At 39.9% G+C, this 20,818-nt stretch overlaps 1 protein-coding gene across 2 annotated transcripts in view; it reads left to right on the plus strand.

The window, feature by feature from the left end:
• UNC79 (unc-79 homolog, NALCN channel complex subunit) overlaps nucleotides 1-20,818 on the plus strand; it is a 192,848-nt gene that overhangs the window by 163,887 nt on the left and 8,143 nt on the right. For both annotated transcript variants that reach the window (XM_045901444.3, XM_045901445.3), the window contains 6 exons: nucleotides 3,045-3,122; nucleotides 8,787-8,876; nucleotides 10,871-11,046; nucleotides 12,139-12,325; nucleotides 13,996-14,193; nucleotides 16,029-16,106. In XM_045901444.3, the coding sequence (XP_045757400.2) occupies nucleotides 3,045-3,122; nucleotides 8,787-8,876; nucleotides 10,871-11,046; nucleotides 12,139-12,325; nucleotides 13,996-14,193; nucleotides 16,029-16,106 (807 nt within the window). The remainder of the gene's footprint in view (nucleotides 1-3,044; nucleotides 3,123-8,786; nucleotides 8,877-10,870; nucleotides 11,047-12,138; nucleotides 12,326-13,995; nucleotides 14,194-16,028; nucleotides 16,107-20,818) is intronic.

The raw sequence follows: 20,818 nt of genomic DNA on the forward strand, positions 1-20,818 counted from the left end.
TCATAATAGAGTGGTAACTCATTAAAAGCCTCTGTAAAGGCTATATAAGCCCAAATCAAAAAGCATTTCCTCAACTCCTATTATGTGTCAGGAGTAGACATTCTGCTCATTTGCATGTGGCTCTCCCACTGTGTGGGATATACCTGCACAGTCTAGCGTGAGAAACTGTGTGGGTGAAACATTCGCTTTTAAAGATAGGTTCGTGGTGGGCTGGAGGACAAAGACATGCGGAGGGATGGCTGTTGTCTTTAAGTCACAGATTACTATTGACGTGGGGTTATTATTATTAGTTGAGTTACTAATAATCTGATCACTCTCTGGGTGAGAGGTGGAGATATTATTTTGAGTCTCATTTTGATAATGAATTTAACAATGACACATAATAGATGTCGTGTTTCTTTTGTGTTCTTTTGTGTTCGTGCGGGAGTGCATGTTTCATTAGGCATATTTCTGTCTCAAAGTATGGAATTCTTCCCTCTGTGAAAAACATCCTTTCCCTCTCTGGTTTTAGTTATATCTTTATATTGTGAACAATTCTGTACAATCCGAATGGGGTATTGCAGCTCATGGTTGGCAGCTCTGTAAAAAAACAGAAGCGTTTATTAAGGTTTTAGTTGTACATATTATGTGAAAATTACACTGGATTTATTTATTTTTATTTTTTAAAAAAGTTTTTTAAATTTTATGTAAACTCCACACCACACATGGGGCTTGAACTCACAATCCTGAGATCAAGAATTGCATGCTCTACTGACTGAGCCAGCTGGGCGCCCCCAAAATTACACTGGGTTTAAATGCATTGATAAAAAACAAATGGTAGATGGGTGATTTTTGATTAATTTTGACTTCTAAGAGTTACTGCAAAGCAGACATTTTAACTTGACCTCCCATCGAGGACGTGATATGACTGACAATCTACTTCCATGATGCTACTCGTTCAGCTTTGCTGAATGTGGGAGGCAAGAAGGGCTTCTTCTGAAGGGAGATAGAGACATTGAAGTTTTGCTTCTCCACTGATCTTCTCTTGCTCTCAAGGGCACAGCCAGGCCATGGAAGCACACATTAGGGGGCCATAGGCCTGAAACCACCGCAGAGCATCCTCTCTGTCTGAGCTTCCCTTCCCTCACACTTGTATGTACTTCTGTCCTCCCCTGGGCTTTTGGCTCTCATTTCTGCTGTAAAGAAATTAATTAAAATGTTGGTATCCTGACAGAGGTTTTGAAACTCAGTTCTAAGTAGTTTGTCTTAGATTGCAGACTCAGATAGCTTTTGAAAATACATTTTATGGGAGAACATGCAGTATCTGCCAGGAGGTTGGAACTGTTTCTTCTTTTGACCATGTACTTCCATCCAATATTTTACTTTTTTACTGACAGGTTCTGGCCAAAGTTTTAGGCTTTCCTTTTAAAAAAAAAACAAAACCCTGATTTATTTCCTTTTACTTATATTAGGAATAAGTCCAAGTGGTAAGCATTCCTGAATAAAATAATGGAAAATTTTAAGTGTTCCCTGGATGTTACTAGCTGGTACTTTCTTTGCCAGAGTCAGAGTTCATGGCCAAAGAGATTCTTCAGCTTTCTGTAACTATATTTGAGGCAAATGGAGATGATTGTGTGTGAATGAGGAGTGGAGATACGCATCTACTCCTGCCATGTGGCTGTCAGGGACAGCTGTGCTCGCTCTCCTCTGGCCCCCAGCTCAGTTCTGTGACGAAATACTCCTCCTGGAGGACTGTGCTTGAAGACCAGCTCTTGAACAAGGCCTTGAACAAGAAGGCTCAGGGTGCCTCAGAAGGTCTTTGGCCAAAATCTCTGCATTGTTAGCCAAAACCCGCTACCTATTAATGCTCTGATTCTGAGCCCTGATTAGCCTGACAGTATGCTGGTTTCTGTTTTTTATCAGACCCCCTTGAGCTTTTCTCTATGACCCGAACCCGTATTACTTCTCTCCAGTTTGCCAGGGACCTAACCTGCCTCGCAGGACCCATCATCTTGACCTACCTAACTTTTCTTCCAGTGTGAGAGTGGAATGGGTAGGAAGAACTGTCAGTGTCAAAGCTTCTTCCAGAGCCACTGAACTATGCGTAACAGCAGCTTTGGATCCCAGAGTTGTTGGGGCCACTGGCCAGAGGCCAGGCAAGAGAAATTAAGCGGGACTTAATCGTTCATAGCAAACTCTGCAGACTTCATGTTTAACTTTTTTTCCTGAGACCATTAATACACAATTGGGTATTGTATTAAGTGGGAAACACCTATAAACATCTGTAATGAAGCAAATTAAATCGTAACCTGGCACATCCATCCCCATCATGATCTTGTCATAATTGATTCATTGATTCATTTCACATGGTTTTGCTGAGCCCCTCCATGATGTCAAGCAGGAAGCTAGTTCTGCGGGGCAGGTGAATGGAGTCTGTGCCCTCGGAGAGCTCGTAGGGAGTTGCAACACAGACTCCTAGGTCACTGCAGTCTAGTGTCGTGACTGTTACAGGGGAAGTGTGTGAAAAGTACCGTGAGGCAAGGACAGGGGTAAGGGTCATTATCAGCACAGAGGATGGGTGTGGGTGACGTGAGAGAGGCAAGACCAGCAACTGAGGGGCCTCGGATGGGAAGAAACAGGTAGAATACTCACAATGAGGTTGATTGTTTTTCTGTCTTCATTTTAAATGTGTGATATAATGATGAAGTCTGGAAAAAATCTATGTGAATTCAGGAACTGTCAAGAAGTACTAAAGAATAAATAGAGTAACTTCAGAATAAATCTGATAGTGTTGACGTCTTTCCTTTCTCCCTTGATTGAATGCACCATTCCAGTGCCTCTTAGCTGTCTGGGTAAAGTAAAAGAATCTGTGTGTGTTAATCTCAGTACCACTCGACTGAATTTCTGATAGGCACAAACTGTCATGATTAGCAAACCCCATATATCCAGGGCAGATTGTCATGAGAGTAAACACTAACGAATTTAAACTGAGTTAATAAAACTATAAATAACTTATTACTGTCTAAGTGCTCTTAAAAGTAATTATGCTTTCAATTTCTTATTAGTTTATTTGTGCAGATGCTGGAACCAAACTAGCTGAGTCAACAATCCTGAGCAAGCAGATGATTGCCTCCGTACCTGGAGTAAGTCCTGACTGAATTAATTGTCTACATTTTATATTTCTTCTCATTTCCCCATTTAGTGAATAGGTATTTTTGGGTCTGTGTCCTGGTTCACTCTTGATAGAAAAAAAAAACTATAAAATTGAGAACATATTAGCATTTTTTTTTTTTTAAAAAGAACACTAGTGAAAATTTCAATTAATCCCAGCCCCTGGAAACTTTTAATTCCAGGAGACATGAGTAAAACTGAAGCAGCTAGTTAAGGGGAGGAAAGAAATTACCAGACATACAAAATACATTTGATTACAGTTCAGTTTTTCTAGAATCAGTTTTCTTAGACTGGCTCCTGTTAAACAATTCAATTTAACTACTGCTGGAAAGAAATAAACATTGTGATACGTTGGTTTCCTTTGTACTATTTCCTCTGAAAATTTAAAAAAAAAATTCCCATTATTATCAACTAGTGAATTATTTGGTAAAATAGGTTAAGATTGTCACTAACAGGGCTGAAGATGAGAAACCACAATAACACTGAGAGCAAGTAGCAATGAAACTCAGAAACTTTAGAGATATTCATTGTTAATTGAGAAAAAAATTAGATTTTCAGTAGAGTAAATTTTAAAGAAAAAAGATCACCTATAATCCCTCTGCCTTACAATTAGAACTCTGTTGTTTTACAAAATTTTTTCATACTTTGATCTATTCAGTATGCTTATTTGCTTATTTCCATATTGTTGGAAATTTATTTACTTTCCACTTTCATTGCTAGTATATATATGTTCCTATAAAGACCATTCTCATGTTTATTTTGAATTATATCCTTGGCATAAATTCTTTAGTCAGCGAGTAGGAATGTCTTAATAGTATGTATTCTCATATTGTTTTCTAAAAGGGTTTTATTAATTTACAAGTATACCAGTTTTACCCCCAATGCTAAACATTATTTTTTTTAAAATACTGGTTATTTAATTTTTTTTTTGATGTGGAAAAATTTTATGACAGAGGAAAAGTAACAATCACTCAGCCCAGAGATAGTTTTATTGCCAACATATTAACATATTTTCTTTCACTTTTTCTATGCATGTTTTTTAAACCTAGTGAATTTATGATATAGATGTGGCTTTGGCTTCATATGTCCTAAGCATTATCCCCAAAGTTTGATGGATGCAGCGTTATTACCTCATGTGAACGCACCATAGAATAGTGATTAAGTGCATGTGGGTTAGACTCACACCAGAGTCTGAGGTCTGCCATTTACTAGCTGTGTGATCAGGAAAGTTATTTAATCTATGATTCTTTGATTTGTGTTATCTATAGAATGGGATATAATAGGGCCCAATGTCTAGTTTGGGGATGGAGTGAGACAATGCATGGAAAGCCTATTAGCATGATGCCAGACCTCGAGTCATGCTAAGTAAACATTACCTAGTGTGTATATTAGCAAACATTAATTATTTTGGGGTATTTTCATTATTTTCAATATTCTGCAATTGTAACTAATATGTGAGAAACATCTTTGTGCTTAAATCTTTGTCCATATTTGAGACTATTTCTTTGTAATATATTTTTGGGAAGAATTCCTAGACTATTGTCTTTTTAAAGAGTTCTTAATAGCAGTTAGGGTGATGGAGGATGCCATGAGATGAATTTCCAGCCACTTAACACACAAAAAGTTGATTGTTTGCTCATATAAAGTTTAAATGGGTGTCCAGATTAGAAGGAGGAGGACTTCCACATGAAAGGTGGGGGTCAGGTTCCTTCTCTGATGGGCAGTCCTCTGCAATCAATTGGTGGGTGGGAAAGAGAAGAGAATATGGTATGTGGAAGTTTTCATGGGCCAGGTCTGAATGACGCATATTTCTTCTACTCACACTCCGTTGGCTAGAACTGTCATATGGCCATTCCTGACTGCAAGGGATGGTGGGAAATTTGGTCTAGTTGCATGCGAGGGAAGAAGAGAAGCAGTTCTGTGAGGACTTAGCCAGTTACTGCTGCATACCCACTAGTTTCCTTATTGTTTAATTCTTTAAAACTCCGTATTTACTACCTACATGATAGCTTAAAAAATAATATCCCTAATAAATAAAAATTTTGTTGAAATCAACAAGTAAAAGACAAACATTCCAATAACAACAGAAAAGCAAAAACAGTTACAGGATCCATATGTAGAACCTTTTCCAGTGCCCAGTAAGCCATTCAGAATATGCCTTTTACCCTCACTAGCAACCATGTGTACTCTAAATTAATACAAAGTATTAAAATATTTAAAAACATAAAAATTAAAATCAGCTAGCAAATCGGCAGGTCTTTCTTAATGATTAAACTTGCTGATGATATGAAACAAGCATTTTTATAAGCTGCTGGTGGTAGTGAAAAATGGTATAACCTTGCCAAAGAACAGTTTGATAGTTTACTTCTAGTACGATATTGGAAAAAATAATTTAATATACACATAAGGAATATATTTATTAGAGTAGCATTTAAAATAGTAAAAATATGGAAACAAAATTAAGACCTAACATGAGTGTATTGTTTTTTTAAAAACTTTTATTTTGAGTATCATTGACATACAATGTTACATTAATTTCTGGTGGACAGCATGATGATCCCACAAGTTTCTATGTTATGCTCTGCTCAGTGTTGGCATTCCTCAACTGTCCATCACCACACAAGGCTAGTACAGTATCATTGACTGTATTCCTTATGCTCTGCCTTTTATTTCTGTGACTTACTCATTTCATAACTGGAAGCCTGTGTCTTGCACTCCTCTTCACTCATTTTGCCCACCCCCACTCCCCTCTCCTCTGGCTACCATCAGTTTGCTCTCTGTGTTTATAGGTCTGCTTCTGCTTTTTGTTTGTTTGTTTACTTACTGTTTTTTTTTTTTTTTAGATTCCACATATGAATGGAATCATATGGTATTTGTCTTTCTCAGTCTGCCTTATTTCACTTAGCATGATACCTCTAGGTCTATCCGTGTTGTCTCAAATGACACAATCTCGTCCTTTTCATGGCTCAGTAATATTCCTCTGTGTGTGTGTGTGTGTGTGTGTGTGTATACACACACCACATCTTCCTTATCCATTCATCCATTGGCAGACATTTAAATTGCTTTCGCATCTTGGCTATAAATAATGCTGCTATAAACATAGGGGTGAATGTGTCTTTTAGAATTAGTGTTTTTGTTTTCTTTGGATAAATAGCCAGTAGTAGAATTTTGGGATCATGCAGTGTTTCTATTTTTAATTTTTTGAGGACCCTCCATACTGTTTCACAGTAGCTATACCAGTTTACATTCTCACCAGCACTGTACAAGGGTTCCTTTTTTTCCTCCACATCCTTGCCAACACTTATTATTTCTTGTTGTTGTTTTTTTTTTAGCCATTCTGACAGGTGTAAGGTGACATCTCATTGTAGTTTTGATTTGCATTTCCCTGATGATGAGCGATGTTGGGGCATCTTGTCATGTGTCTCTTGGCCAACTGGATGTCTTCTTTGGAAAAATGTCTATTCATGTCTTCTGCCCATTTTTTAATCAGAGTGGTTTTGGGTTTTTTTTGGTGTTGACTAATATTAGTGTATGTTTAAATAAAGTAAGGTGCCTCTATAAAATAGGCTATTATGTGGCTACCAAATCACGTTTTCAAAGAATAATTAATTGGAAAATGCTTATGATGGATTTAACTTAAAAGCAGGCTAGAAAAAATGATCCCAGCCTTATGAAAATTATATGTATATGTGTATGTTGTATGTGTTCAAAATAACGGAAGGAAATATTCATAGTGACCATCTCACAAGTGGAGGACAGGAATTAGGACTGTGTGATTCTTCTCCTTTTTGTTAATTTCTATTTCCCAAGTTTTCCACATTGAACATGTGTTACTTTTGTAATCTAAGAAACATAACTTTGCAATGAGATACGAGTTTCAAGGAAGAGTTGGGTATGATTCACTTTCATTCATGTTTTTGAGTTTCGGCTGCTTTTTCAGTACCTTATTATCAGTTTCCCTATTGAAATAAATATGGGCCTTCTGAAACAAGTAGAACCTGACTCGTTATGTTTTTCACTTTTTAAAAAAAACAACACACCTAAGGTTATGCTTACATTTTGCAAAGTAATTAAAAAAAAAAAAGGTGGGTGGGGGGGATTGGAAATGATATGCTTTGTTTTATAAGTGTAGATGGCTAAGATGATCCTGTATTTTAAAGCTTTTATTAGATGTAGGTGCTGTCTCTGGAGCAAAAGTAACTGGATATTAGTAAATTCTTCGCTCTCATTTTTTGAAATTCAAAGTTGAGAAGACAAATATTGCATAACGCTCCTTGTAATTATTTTCTTTGACATTTACCTTGTTGAAATGGTATAAAATATTGCCTATGAAAGAAACAAATCCTTTTCAAGAAATTAAAGAACAGAGTATATACTCCTATTTGCATGACATGTGAAAGGTCAGAGAAAATGGAATAAATCGGGGGGAAATCCTTTCTTGCACTGAAGGATTAATATTCCAAAAGCAGGAACACAATAACCTTTTATAATTCCTTCCCTTGATTTAAATTAAAAGAAGAAAACCGTAGAACATATGAGATGCTGGGAAAACACTCTGACAGCGCTTGCCAATGACCTTATTTTACTGTTTGTTATTGTGTCAGAGGAACTGACAGGCGTAACATTCTAGAAGAGATAGAAGGTGAGCTAGTTCAGGGCTGTGCAAATTTACATGCATATGGGAAAATGAGCGCCACTGGGGGAGCTAGTTAAGTCTCTGATGTTCCAGATTTTCCAAAAGAAAGCCAAGAAAGGCCTTCGCGTAGTATTCAGACGGCTTCAAAGACGGCCTGCTTTGGATCCACATTGTACCCGGCCCGATGTGTGGGCTCACTCACAGAGCTTTCGTGGAGCAGCTTGTCTGTTCATTTGCCTTTTCTTTGCTTATAATCCTAAATTCACTGCATCGCCCTGGGCAGGTTTATGCCATTTAATAATGGGGGACACAAGTGTGCTTTTTTTCCCTTGAAAACTTCCCAAACAGGCTGCTGGTGCGGGGGGAAGAGGATCATTTCACCTCTCTCTCTCTTTTATCCCTAGCAAGAACACAGCAAGCATAAAGCATACGTTTATCTCTTTCATTGCACGCCTACTGTGCATAAGGCATTAAATCGCAAGTGACTTGAATATAAGAATCTTGGACTCTTTCAGCACACATGAAGTCGGTTTCTATCCTTTTCGTTTTTTGATGGGAAAAGGTTCGAGCTTCTGGTGTCAGAATTAGGTGGCATGTATTTGGTGCGTATCTAAGACTCCTCAGAGTGATAAGGGTTAGTGTAGTTTCAGGGTTGATTCATGTCATAAGGACTCTGATCCTAATGGCTTTTACAAAGGCTAAATCTGTGTATCCAGGCCAGTGTAAAAACAAGCACACAAAACCCAGTTCGATCCCCCAGTGGAGAAAAAGCAGGTTAACTCCTGTCTCGCCTGGGCTGTCTTAGCGCCTCGCCACCAGCCTTTTATCAGTTTTTGTCTAAACTGTGGGCAGACAGTCACAGACTCTGGAGAGTAACGGAGTGAGTCAGAGCTCCAGAAACTGAAACAGCTCGTTAGTAAACAACGTGAAGCCAGAACAAGACAGTGACTGCAGTCAGGGCCACGGTGAAGGCGCCCCCAGCGTTGTCCTTGTGTTTCAGTGTGGGACTGCCGCGATGGAGTGTGTGCGGCAGTATATCAGTGAGGTGCTGGACTTCATGGCCGACATGCACACGCTCACCAAACTCAAGGTAAGAGGCTTCCTCCGGCAGCCGCGGTCCTACCAAACCCAGACTCTTGGGGGTCTGAAGCACTGGGTTTTCAGGCTGTGCAAAGAGGCAAAAGAGAACGGAAAGGCTGTTTCCATGGGAGGAGTGATGTGCACAGCTTTCATTTTGCCATTGATTCAGTTCTCACGATGCCCCTGGTAAAGCGTGGTCCCCATTTTACAGATGTAGAGACTGAGGCCCGGGGTGATACAGTAATTTGCTCAAGGTGGTCCTGCTGCTAAGCGGTGGAGTCAGGGTTGACCCAAGACTCCAGTGGCTCCCGGTCATTCTCTTTTCACTACGCCGTGTAGTGTCACTTAACTACCTTGAGCCTCCGTTCCCTCCTTTGCAAGACAAGCCTAACATCTACCTTTGCCAATGGTTACGAGGTTTGGCGTGGTGTTGTGCGTGTGAAGAGACTTTTGTGAACCGTAACACATTATGCAAACATAAGCCTTTCATGGTTATCTGCATCAAAGCTCTCTTCTTCAAGGAAATAAAGACAAGGGATAGAACAAAATCTGATTTGCATATGGACAGAATCCCAGTGAAGTTGTCAAGGTTCCTGACTGATTGCTTTGCAGGGTCGGGTGAATGGCTGATACAAGTCAACTTCCCCACCATGAGTCAACTAGGGAGCTAAAAGATTGATAGTCTCAGAGATTTGGGGAAGGCCCTGGACAGAGGGCAGAAGGGGATCCAAACACAGTCCAAGGAGCAGCCAGATTGCAAGCTCGCAGTAAATGATTCCTTCTTGATCAACAGGATCTAGTCATACCAGAAGGTCATCAGCTACATGTGGTTCCTCCATCGCCCAACCGTTTCCAGACTCTGCTCAGATGATCCAAGTGTTTCTTGGGATAGGGATGGATTTGCAAATGCTAGGTGGAAAGTAGAACCAGAATTTAAACTGCTGACTTCTCATGGTATCTGAACCCAGGCATTCCTAAGCAGACTCCCCTGGTGCTTGACCACGCACTGGTCACTGACCACTGAGTCTGGGCTGTCCACACCCAAATGACTTTGATATCAAGTGTAAATAAGAGGAAACATTGTTCCCTAAACATTTTAGTTAGTTTTATAGCCATTTTCAAAATACAGAGAAAAACAATAAGAAGGATCCATGATGATCAAAAGGTTGGGGACTAGAGATATAATTCAACCCTCCGATTTGACATAGATTAATCAGGAGGCAGATCAGAAAGGGCAAAAAGCTTGACTAAGGCCATGTGACTAATTAGGGCAAAACTGGGGCTGGGACCTAGGTCTCAATTTCTAGTTCAGTGGTCTTTCCACTAAGTCACACTGTGAAAAGGAGTTTTTCTACATTAATTCAACAAATATGTATTGAGCACCTGTCAGATGCCTGGCATTGTTCTGGGCAAGCAGGGATGCGACAATGAGCAAAAAGACACAGTAGCCGTGTTCGTTTAATTTATAGTCTGGTAGTGGGGGCCAATTTTAATGAAAATTTCATACAAGATAAAGTAAAAGTGTGACTTTCACAACTGCTATGAAAGAGGGTAAAACAGTGGTATAGGAACTTCCCATAGGATGATATGACCTAGCCAGGGAAGTCAAGGAAGGCTTCCTGGAGGAACGGACATTTGAGCTAAAATCTGAACAATGAATAGCAGTTAATTGGGTGAAGAGAGGCAGGGACAGTATTTTGGGCAGAGAGACCAGCATGAGCAAAGGCCAGGAATGGGAGGGAGCCAGTGTAGCTGGGATGAAGGGATAAGATGCAGAGGTCTGCAGTAGCTAGATCATCCTAGGCTTTTTAGTCCATGCTAAGGAATTTTCCCCCCCTTTATCCTAAGAAAAATGGGAAGCCATTGAAGAAGTTTAAATGGGTTGTATGCTTGGGGAGTGGTGGTTTAGAAGGTAAGGGAATGACAACCTGATCTTTTTAACAAGTGGCCTGGAAGATTTCCAGGTACTCTGCCAAAGTCATGAAACACCATTTGCTTTTGCAGAGCCACATGAAGACATGTTCCCAGCCTCTGCATGAAGATACCTTTGGTGGACATCTCAAAGTTGGGCTGGCTCAGATTGCAGCCATGGAAATCTCACGGGGCAACCACAGAGATAACAAAGCTGTGATTCGCTATCTGCCTTGGCTCTATCATCCCCCTTCTGCAATGCAACAAGGGTAAGGCCCTTATTAGTACTGTGGCCTGGGCTAACGGATGCATCGAAGCTTTACGGGAGTAGGATGTGATTGGTTGGGAAGATGGGAACCGAGCCTCATCTCCATACTTGCTGACCTGGCAGCATTTTTGAACACGAGCACTTCCTGATACGCTGCCAGTAAAAGGAACTTGCCCTCAAACAAGAACCTCAGCCATATCCTGATGGATGATGAAAACTTGGAGCTTAGGAGTGCAGTTTTAACTCTTAATTCGAACTGGTTAAATAAATCGATAGGTATTTATTGAGCACTTTACATAGCATCTGCCTTCCAAGAGCATGTTGGATTACAGCTAGAACAAAATCCATAGCGGAGAGGAGATGGAGCGCAAGGAGACACAGGAGGGAGAGGGGCGCGTGGGCTGGTTTGTGGCTGCCATTTTGCACAGTCAGCTTCCTGGCTGGAGGGAAGATGGGCAGTCGGGGTAAGGAGGGCAGGAGGGCAGCGGAAGGAAATGACCAGGAAGGCAGGAAAATGGGTGGCTGTGTGTTAGGTGTCTGCCTCGATTCCTTCCCCTCTAGTAGGGATGTCAAACCTTCCAATGGGAAGAAAGAGTTTAGAAAAAGAAGCTAGTCGGAAAGGCAGCCAGGTTGGTGGAAGAATGATTTTTTTTTTTTTTAAGATTTTATTTATTTATTTGACAGAGAGAGATTGCGAGAGCAGGAACACAGCAGGGGGAGTGGGAGAGGGAGAAGCAGGCTTCCCGCAGAGCAGGGAGCCCGATGCGGGGCTCGATCCCAGGATCTTGGGATCATGACCTGAGCTAAAGGCAGACGCTTAACGACTGAGCCACCCAGGCGCCCCGGAAGAATGATTTTTAATTCCATGTCCCCAGAAGCTGCTCTTTTCTCAAGCAGCTAAGGTCTGGGATCAGAGCAGGAAACCAGAAAAACAGATACATCATTTTGTTGGCACTCTGTCACCTTGGTGTTTTATTGTATGTAATTGCCTATAAAACCACACTTTTAATGCCCTCCATCAATAAGCATTTGGTGAGCGCCCAACAAAACAGCAATCATAAAATCGCCTTTAACACTTCCTTCTACCTGCTAGACCGAAAGAATTCATTGAGTGTGTCTCCCGCATCCGTCTGTTGTCCTGGCTACTCCTGGGCTCCCTCACTCATAATGCAGTGTGTCCAAATGCCTCCTCTCCGTGCCTGCCCATACCTCTGGATGCAGGCTCTCATATCGCAGACCATCTTATTGTTATCCTGATTGGATTTCCAGAGCAATCAAAGGTAAGTGATTTCTGCAAGCTTGAGACCATAGGCATCGAAATTGCTAATGGAAACTCTTATCAGCCAATTATGTTTCTTCTGAGAAGAGAATGCATCTTATCAGTGGCCCTCCTGTGGATGTTAGGAGAGCAACTTTGTGCTAATGCTTTATTTAAAGTGGTTTAAATTCCCGCACTATCTTTGCTTCCTCCTTAAATTGTCTTTTGGTTTCCTTTTATGAAGATAAATTATGGAGGCAAGCAAGAGTTAGCTTCCTAGGCATTTCTGTCTCAAAGTAATGAAGAGAAATAAGAGGCTAGCAACATAATAAAAATCCTATGATCAGTTGTTGGAACCAAATATGAATTGCAGGCAAATTCATGCTCTGATTTCTCATGCACTATCTTTTCAACTCACATCTCTAGAGATAGATATATAAAGATACAAAATGAAAACAAGAAGGCCAATGGGGAACTCACTAGAGTGCATGCCGGAATCACCTACACAGGGGAACTTTGTAAACTGTAGAGAGAGATGATGTGCTTAAGGGAATAAAGTGAGCCCAAGGCAGGTATCAGTCATGAGCAAGTGTAGGCAAACCAGACACACTGGTACTAATCAGCTAAGAGAAGCCAGGGGCCCTTCGCAAGCTTAGGCGAGTTCTGGAAAGTCACGGTGGGTTTGGGAGCCTCTGGGATCTCGGCCAGGGCAAGCCGATGCTGTGATAAAATAGAGCACCATCCAAATGGCCCGAGTGATGTTTACAGAAAGAATCGGGCAGTCAGTTCCTAGTATTTCGAGCCAGATCTGTGTTTGATTCCTAACGGCGGTACTTTGTAATTTGTGACCTCGAGAAAGTTACTTAGCCTCTCTGAGCTCCAGTTTTTCGTGGGTAAAATAGATGAAGGGATGGTTTGAGAATTATGGAAGTGATCTTTGAAAAGTCTTTAGCCCGGCGTCTGGGAAGTTGTAGGTGCTCAGTCGGTCCGTGCTTACCCCTGGGAGGACTACTGTCTTTGATGCTGCCCTTTTTCCTACTAGAGGTCACGTCATGTAAGTGCTGGGCCCTGGGATCAGGTGCACCACCTTACTCCTCCTAACTACGGCTCTTTGAGGAACGAGAGTCCTGTTATCCCCATGTTACAGACGAGGAAACCCCTGAAGATGGTAGAGTGGTTATTCTTCCCAATCTAGTTTAGACAGGAGAATGTCAATGTCATTAATGGGCAAGGGGGTGGGTAGATGTGTTCTGCAAACCGAGGTGCCTTCTCTTTGAAAAGATGCTCAGTTCTCTCTGTGCACTCCCACTGACCAAGCAAAAAGAGAAAAAAATCTTTTTTTTTTTTTAAAGATTTTATTTATTTGATAGAGCACAAGCAGGGGAAGCAGCAGGGGCAGAGGGAGAGGGAGAAGCAGGCTCCCCGCTGAGCAGGGAGCCCGATGCGGGGCTCGATCCCAGGACCCTGGGATCATGACCTGAGCCGAAGGCAGACGCTTCACCGACTGAGCCCCCCAAGCGCCCCAAAGCAGATTGTCTTAAGGTGGTGGATCACAAGTTTGTAACAGGCTCAGATCACTGGCGGTCACTGTGCTTGGGCCATGCTCCGCAGGAGGCCGAGGCTGTGCAGGGCAGGCCCCGGGGAGCACTGCATCCCATGGAGAGGTAACGGCTCCTGTCTCCTCCTTTTCAGACCTCCGTGCTGCACATGTGCTCTCTCTTCCACGCGTTTATCTTTGCTCAGCTCTGGACCGTGTATTGCGAACAAAGTGCCGTAGCAACAAACGTCCAAAGTCAGAATGAATTCAGCTTCACGGCGATACTGACCGCACTAGAGTTTTGGAGCAGGGTCACACCCAGCATCCTTCAGCTGATGGCCCATAACAAAGTGGTGAGTCCACGAATAAGTTTCCCTCTCGGATGAAAAGGCGTGATCTGTACCCAGTCCTTGCATTCCCTGTTCTTTAAGGATCTCAGTTGTAATATTAGATCAATGGATGGGTGGATTTCTTTGTTATAAACCTGATATTCTGCTTGCATAATAATTTTGCTGGAGAGACAAAGCAAACGAGTAAATCTAGTAAAAACAACTTTTGTTCACTCTGCTGAGTGCCAAAGAAAATTTCTGTGAAACGTCGACCTCGAAGGGGCTGTTTTCGTGCTATAAAGTCAGAAGGAGATTCGTATTATTTTTGGATTCCAAGGCAATTTGGAAAAACCCTAGCCCATTGGGTCATCCTTTTGTGGTATTTAAGAGCAGACCAACCACACATGTTCATTCCACTCAGGGCTCAAAACCTAAAAGAGCCTCCCCTTTTTGAGTTGTCCTAGGAGGACCTAAGCCCCCCAGTCTTCAAATCCAGTTCAGTTTTAACTCTGATGGCCCACCAAGAGAGGGGTTGCTCGGAACCTCATTGGAAAATATCTGGGGTATTGTTAGCATGAGCCCACTTCATTGAACAAGCTTGGATTAGTTCTATGAAGTTAAGATCGGAGGGTAGATGGAAGGAATGGACAAGGAAGTCCTTTGGTTCAGTTTGCTATTTTGGAGGAGGATTCTCAGCTGGGCAAGCAGTAATTAGTATCTCAGTTATGGGGGCTTTATCAGCCGAATTCTCATCTGTGAGGGGCAGGGGATCTGGAAGAACATCCTAATGATGGTTCCAGTGTGTCCAGAAACCCAACAATGCACTGTCCACAAAAGGCATTCCAGAAATGACTTTTGATTGATTGATACTAGTCTAAGAAACATTTTCTCTCAGCTGTAATTGGAAAGGGGATTATACATTTCCTTCAGTGAAGCACTTCCTTGTCTTTAGCGAAACAGATGTTATAAAGCAATTCTGTATGGAGAGAGGTATTTTAGTTCAATTTATAGGAAATTTATGTGACAATTTTAGGGTGCACAAACAGTTCTGAGATAAACATTTCTCGGATCATAGAGTCTGAGACTGAAGAAGAACTTAGAGATCAAGCATTCTGTTCTGTTACTTTACAGACAATAAAACTGGGACCTTAAATAGAGATCTGGTGTCCTTCTAATGTCATTATACCTCTCCTCCAAATCTCTTTAATATACAGATGTTAGAAATGAATGTTACAAATGAATTTTGTACAAAAAATGCTACGAATGAGTTTGAATTAATTTTATCCTGAAAAATTTGTTAAACTCTATATGCCAGTCCGGTAAAATCCCCTTGGAGTGTTCAAAATCCAGCCTTAGGAATTTCTGAGGAAGGGTGTCCACTGCATTGTATTTTTGAACTGTCATCAATATGGCTACCTTGTTCTATAGGAACAAAACCACAAAGACCGGTGTGTAATAAGTTAAATAGCCACTTCAGGTGAAGAAACTGGGGAGAAAGGGTCAAGATGGAGAAAAGGACCCAAGGCCAAGTTCTGTAGTTGGAAGGAGGGGAGGAGAAGGCATGTATCCTCTGGTATGAATCACATGCAGTGCAGATCAGTGAGATCAATCCCCAAATTCCATTGGCAGCCCTGAGTCAGATAAGGAGGCCATGACAATTATAAAACCTCTAGAGCTTTTTAAAGTCAGTTTCTAGTTGAAGTTCTGGAGGTGAATAAACACCACTCCTTGTGGTCCCCTTCAGTCATTGTGCCGAAAGCTTCATGGGCGCAGGATGGGAGTCCTCTGTGGTTGTAGACTAGCTTTCAAGGTTTCTGGATCACTGGGAGTGGAATTGATTTTCATATTTGTTGTTTCAGATGGTAGAAATGGTGTGTCTCCATGTGATTAGTTTAATGGAGGCATTGCAAGAATGCAATTCAACAATTTTTGTCAAGGTAGGAAAATCTTATGATTTTTATAGACCGTTTCTTGCTGCTAAAAACAAATGTGGATTTACTTTGAATGTGTCTTTGAAGAGGAAAATAAAACTGATTTGATTATGACTTTCAGAGTTGGGGGTTGGAGGGTTCAGCTCATGTAACCACCCTTCCCCAAATGGTTATCATGTTATTTTTGTTCTTGCTCGACCACTGGGATCAACTCTAGCTGGGTTAGAGATGTTGGACCATGATTATTGCATGTTAAGACAAGTAATGAAAATATTAAGGTCTGAAAAGACCTTATATAAATTGGTTGGTGGTGTCTCATCTTGCAAGATACCCAGAAAACCAAGGAAAATAGTCTTTCATTGTTGAACTTGGTAGCTAGTATTTTTCTCTAAGGTAAATTAATTTCGTTTCTAATATTACTATTCTAAATCACTGTTTAGTGTATGAAAGTAATTTAAGTATTTGTCATCTGCCCAAGGACATCAGAGACATACTAACATGATAAAAAATTAAAAAAGAACTTGGTTTCTCACTCACTATCCAATTCCCCTCTTCTTCCTTTCCTTCCTATCCTTCCACCTCTTCATCTCACTATTCTTTGCCCTTCCTCTATCTGTTCCACCTGCTATTTACCTGTCACATGTATATTCTGTTGTCTCCGCCACCATCACCAACCCCCACCACACAGAGCGCATCAGTCTGGGACCTTAATAACTTGCTGTTTCACTCCTTGGTTGACCCTATTCTTCGATAAAATTCACTTGTCAGTTTAATTCACATGATGCTGAAGAAAAGCAACCCATTTTCAGGGAAAACTTGACTGTCATCAGCACACTGCAAGGTAGCTGGTTCAAATGGGATAGATAGAGCTTGATAGTCGACAGCAAAAGTCAACACTATGAGAGAAACTGTATGACTGACACTTGGATGACCATACATGATTTTATTTTTTATAGCTTTATTAAAGTATAATTTAGATACAGTAAACTATACATATTTAAAATGTACAATTTGATAAGTCTTCACATATATTATACCCGTGAAAACATCACCATAATCAAGATAATGAACACATCCCTCACACCCCTAAAGTTTTCCCATATCCTTTGTAGTCTCTTTTTGCCACCACTCCTGTGTCCTACCTCCCCATCCCCAGGCAACTGCTGGTCTGTTTTCTGTCGCTACTTGCTAGTTTGCATTTTCTAGAATTTTATAAAAATGGATTTATATAATACTTAAGCTTTTTTCCTGCCTTCTCTCATTCAAAATTCTATTGAGATTAATCCATTTGGTTGCATGTATCAGTAGATCATTTCTTTTTCTTTCTGGCTAGTATTCCATTGTGTAGCTATATCACGTTTTGTTTATCCATTCATTGGTTAATGGACATCTGGGCTGTTTTCATTTTGGGGCTATTACAGATAAAGCTGCTATGAATAATCGTGTACAAGTGTTTATGTAGATACATGCTTTCATGTATCTTGGATGTACAACGAGGAGCAGACTGGCCAGGCCATATGATGTGTGTATAACTGTTCAAGAAATTGACAAACTGTTTTCCAAAGTGATTGTGCCCTGTTACGGCACAGCAGCAGTGTGTGAGCATTTCGGTTGCTACACATCTTTGTCAACACTTCGTATAGTCAGTCTTTCATTTTAGTCACCCTACAAATTGTGCCTTGGTATCTCATCATGGTTTTAAATTGCATGTCCCTGTTGACAGGTGACATTAAACATCTTTTCATGTGCTTATTTGCCATCTATGTATCTGCTTGGTGAAGTGTCTGTTAAAATTATTTGCCCATTTTTTTAATTGGGATGGATTTTTTCTAATAATTGAATTTTAAGGCATAAGTCCCTTATCAGAGATGGGATTTGCAAAGATTTTCTCTTCAGTTGTCTTTTCATTATCTTAACAGTGTCTTGTGAAGAGCAGAAGGTCTTAATTTTTGATGAAGTACCATTTATCAAATTTTTCTTTTATGGATCATGCTTTAATGTTGTATTTTGAAAAATCTTTGCCTAATCCAAGGAGAATTGAGATCTTAACAATATTGAGTCTTCCAATCCATGAACGCAGTATATCTATGTTTTAAATGCTTTTGTTAACTTTTTTCCAGCAGTATTTTGTAGTTTTCCATATATAGGACTAGCATATTTTTGTCAAATTCATCCCTATGCATATCATAGTTTTAGGGTATTATAAGTGGTATGGTTTTTTTATATCTAAATTTCTAATTGTTCGTTGCTAGTATTTAGAAATACAACTGATTTTATATTAATCTTTTACCCTGCTAGCTGTTAAACTCATTTATTAGTGCTAGTAGCTTTTTTTTTTTATTTCATCAGCTTTTCTGTATAAACAGTTGTGTCATGTGCAAATAAAGGCAGTTCGGTTTCTTCCTTTCCAGTCTTTAAACCTTTTATTTCTTTGTCTTGTCACATTGCTCGGGCTAGATCCTCTAGTACAAGTTGAATAAAAGTTGTTAGAGTGCGAAACCTTGCCTTGTTCCTGATCTTAGGAAGAAAGCATCTGTCTTTCCTCATTAAATGTTAGCTGACAGTTTTTCATAGGTACTCTTTGTCAAACTGAGCAAGGTTCCCTTTTATTCATGGTTGGCTATGAATTTTTGTCAGGAGTAAATGTAGGACTTTTCAGATACTTTTCTTACATTTATTGAGATGGTTATTTGACTATTCTATCTTGGCTGTTAACAAGGTAAATTTTATGGATTGATTTTTGCATGTTAAGCCAAGCTTGTATTCCTGGGACAAACCATACTTGGTTGTGATGTGTATTATCTATCCTTTTTATATCTTGCTGAATTCTATTTGCTAACATTTTAAATAATTTTTTGTTTTGATGTTCATGAGGGATGTTGGACTGTAATTTTCTTTTCTTGTGATAAATATTTTTGGTTTTGGTATCGGGGTAATGATGACCTCATAGAATGATTTGGGAAGTATACCTTCCTTTTCTGTTTCTTGAAAAAGTTTGTATAGATTTGGTGTTATTTTTCCCTTAAATATTTGATAGAATTCACCAGTAGAAGTGCCTGGGCTTAAAATTTTCTTTGCAGAAGGGTTTTAAATTTACAGATTCAATTTCTTTAATAGATATAGGGCTGTTCAGGTTTTCTGCTTATTCTTGAGTGATCTTTGAGGTAGTGTATATCTTTCAAAGAATTCGTCCATTTCATCAAAGTAGTCAATTTTAGGGTGCCTGGGTGGCTCACACAGTTAAGCGTCTGCCTTCGGCTCAGGTCATGATCCTGGAGTCCTGGGATCGAACCCCGCATTGGGCTCCCTGCTCAGTGGGGAGCCTGCTTCTCCTTCTCCCTCTGCTGCTCCCCCTGCTTGTACTCTCTCTCTGTCTAATAAAAAAAAAAATTTTTTTTTAAAGTAGTCAATTTTATTGGCATGAAGATGTTCATAATATACTTTTAATAGCTGTAGGATCAGTAGTTATGCCACCTCTTTAGTTCCTGACATTGGTGATTTGTGACTTTTTTTTTCTGGTCACTCTGTATAGAGGCATATCAATTTTAGTGAGTTTTTTATTTAAAAACAACAATAACCAGCTTTTGAGTTGTTTTCATTGATTTTCTGTGTTTTGTCTCATTGATTTCTGTTTATTATATTCTTTCTTCTGATTACTTTAGCTTTAACTCACTCTCATCTATTATAAATTTCCCTCTAAGTACTGGTTTAGTGGTATCCCACAGTGCGATATGTTGTGTTCTCATTTACATCCAGTTCAGAATACTTTCTAACTTTTTTGCTTTCTTTTTGGACTCATTTTTTGGTCATTTAGAAATATATTACTTAGTTTCCAAATATTTGGGGATTTTCTAGTTATGGGTTTTTAGTTCCTATTTGTGGTCAGAGACCACACCGTATATAATTTCAATCATTTTAAATTTATTGAGACTTATTTTTTGGCCCAGAACATAGTCTATATTGGTAAATGCCCTGCGTGCACTGGAAAGAATGTGTCTTCTGCTTTGTTAGGTGTAGTTTCCTACTCTGCTTTGCTCGAGCTTATTGATAGTGTTGTCCAAGTCTTCCATGTCCTTCCTTCTGTCTACTTATTCTAGCAGTTATTGAGAAAGGGGTATTGAAATATCTCTATTGAAAGGGGTATCTGAAAATCTCTTGTGGATTTATTTATTCATCTTTTCAGGTTTACCAGTTTTTGCGTCATGTATTGTGAATCTCCGTTATTAGGTGCGTAAGTGTTTAAGATTATTAGGTCTTCTTGATGAAATGAATTCTTCAGGGGCTGTCTTCATCCTCGGTAATTTTCTCTGCTGTGAACAAAACTTTGATATTAATAAAGGCAGTCCGGTTTTCCTTTGACTAGTGTTAGGATGGTATATCTTTTTCTGTCCTTTTGTTTTTAACTTATTTGTGTCTTTATGTTTACAGTATATTTCTTATAGGCAGCATGTAGGTAGGTGTTGCATTTCTTTTAAATCCAGTCTGACAGTCCCTTCCTTTTAATTGGGAGTCTTTAAACCATCTTCATTTAATGTGTTTTGTGCCATTGTTGGGTCTAAATCTATCATCTGGCAATTTGTTGTGTATATTTCCCATCTGTTCTTTGTCTCTTGTTCTTTTTTTTTTTTTTTTCATTTGCCTTCTGTTGGACTGAGTTTTTAAGGATTAAATTTTGGCTATAATTTCCTCTTCTAAGGAAGAGGAAGCTAAGTGTGTTA

Source organism: Mirounga angustirostris, unplaced genomic scaffold, assembly GCF_029215605.1.
Source record: "Mirounga angustirostris isolate CCGP_5_RB_7025 unplaced genomic scaffold, mMirAng1.0.hap1 SCAF_9, whole genome shotgun sequence".
NCBI classification, from domain to species: Eukaryota; Metazoa; Chordata; class Mammalia; order Carnivora; family Phocidae; genus Mirounga; species Mirounga angustirostris.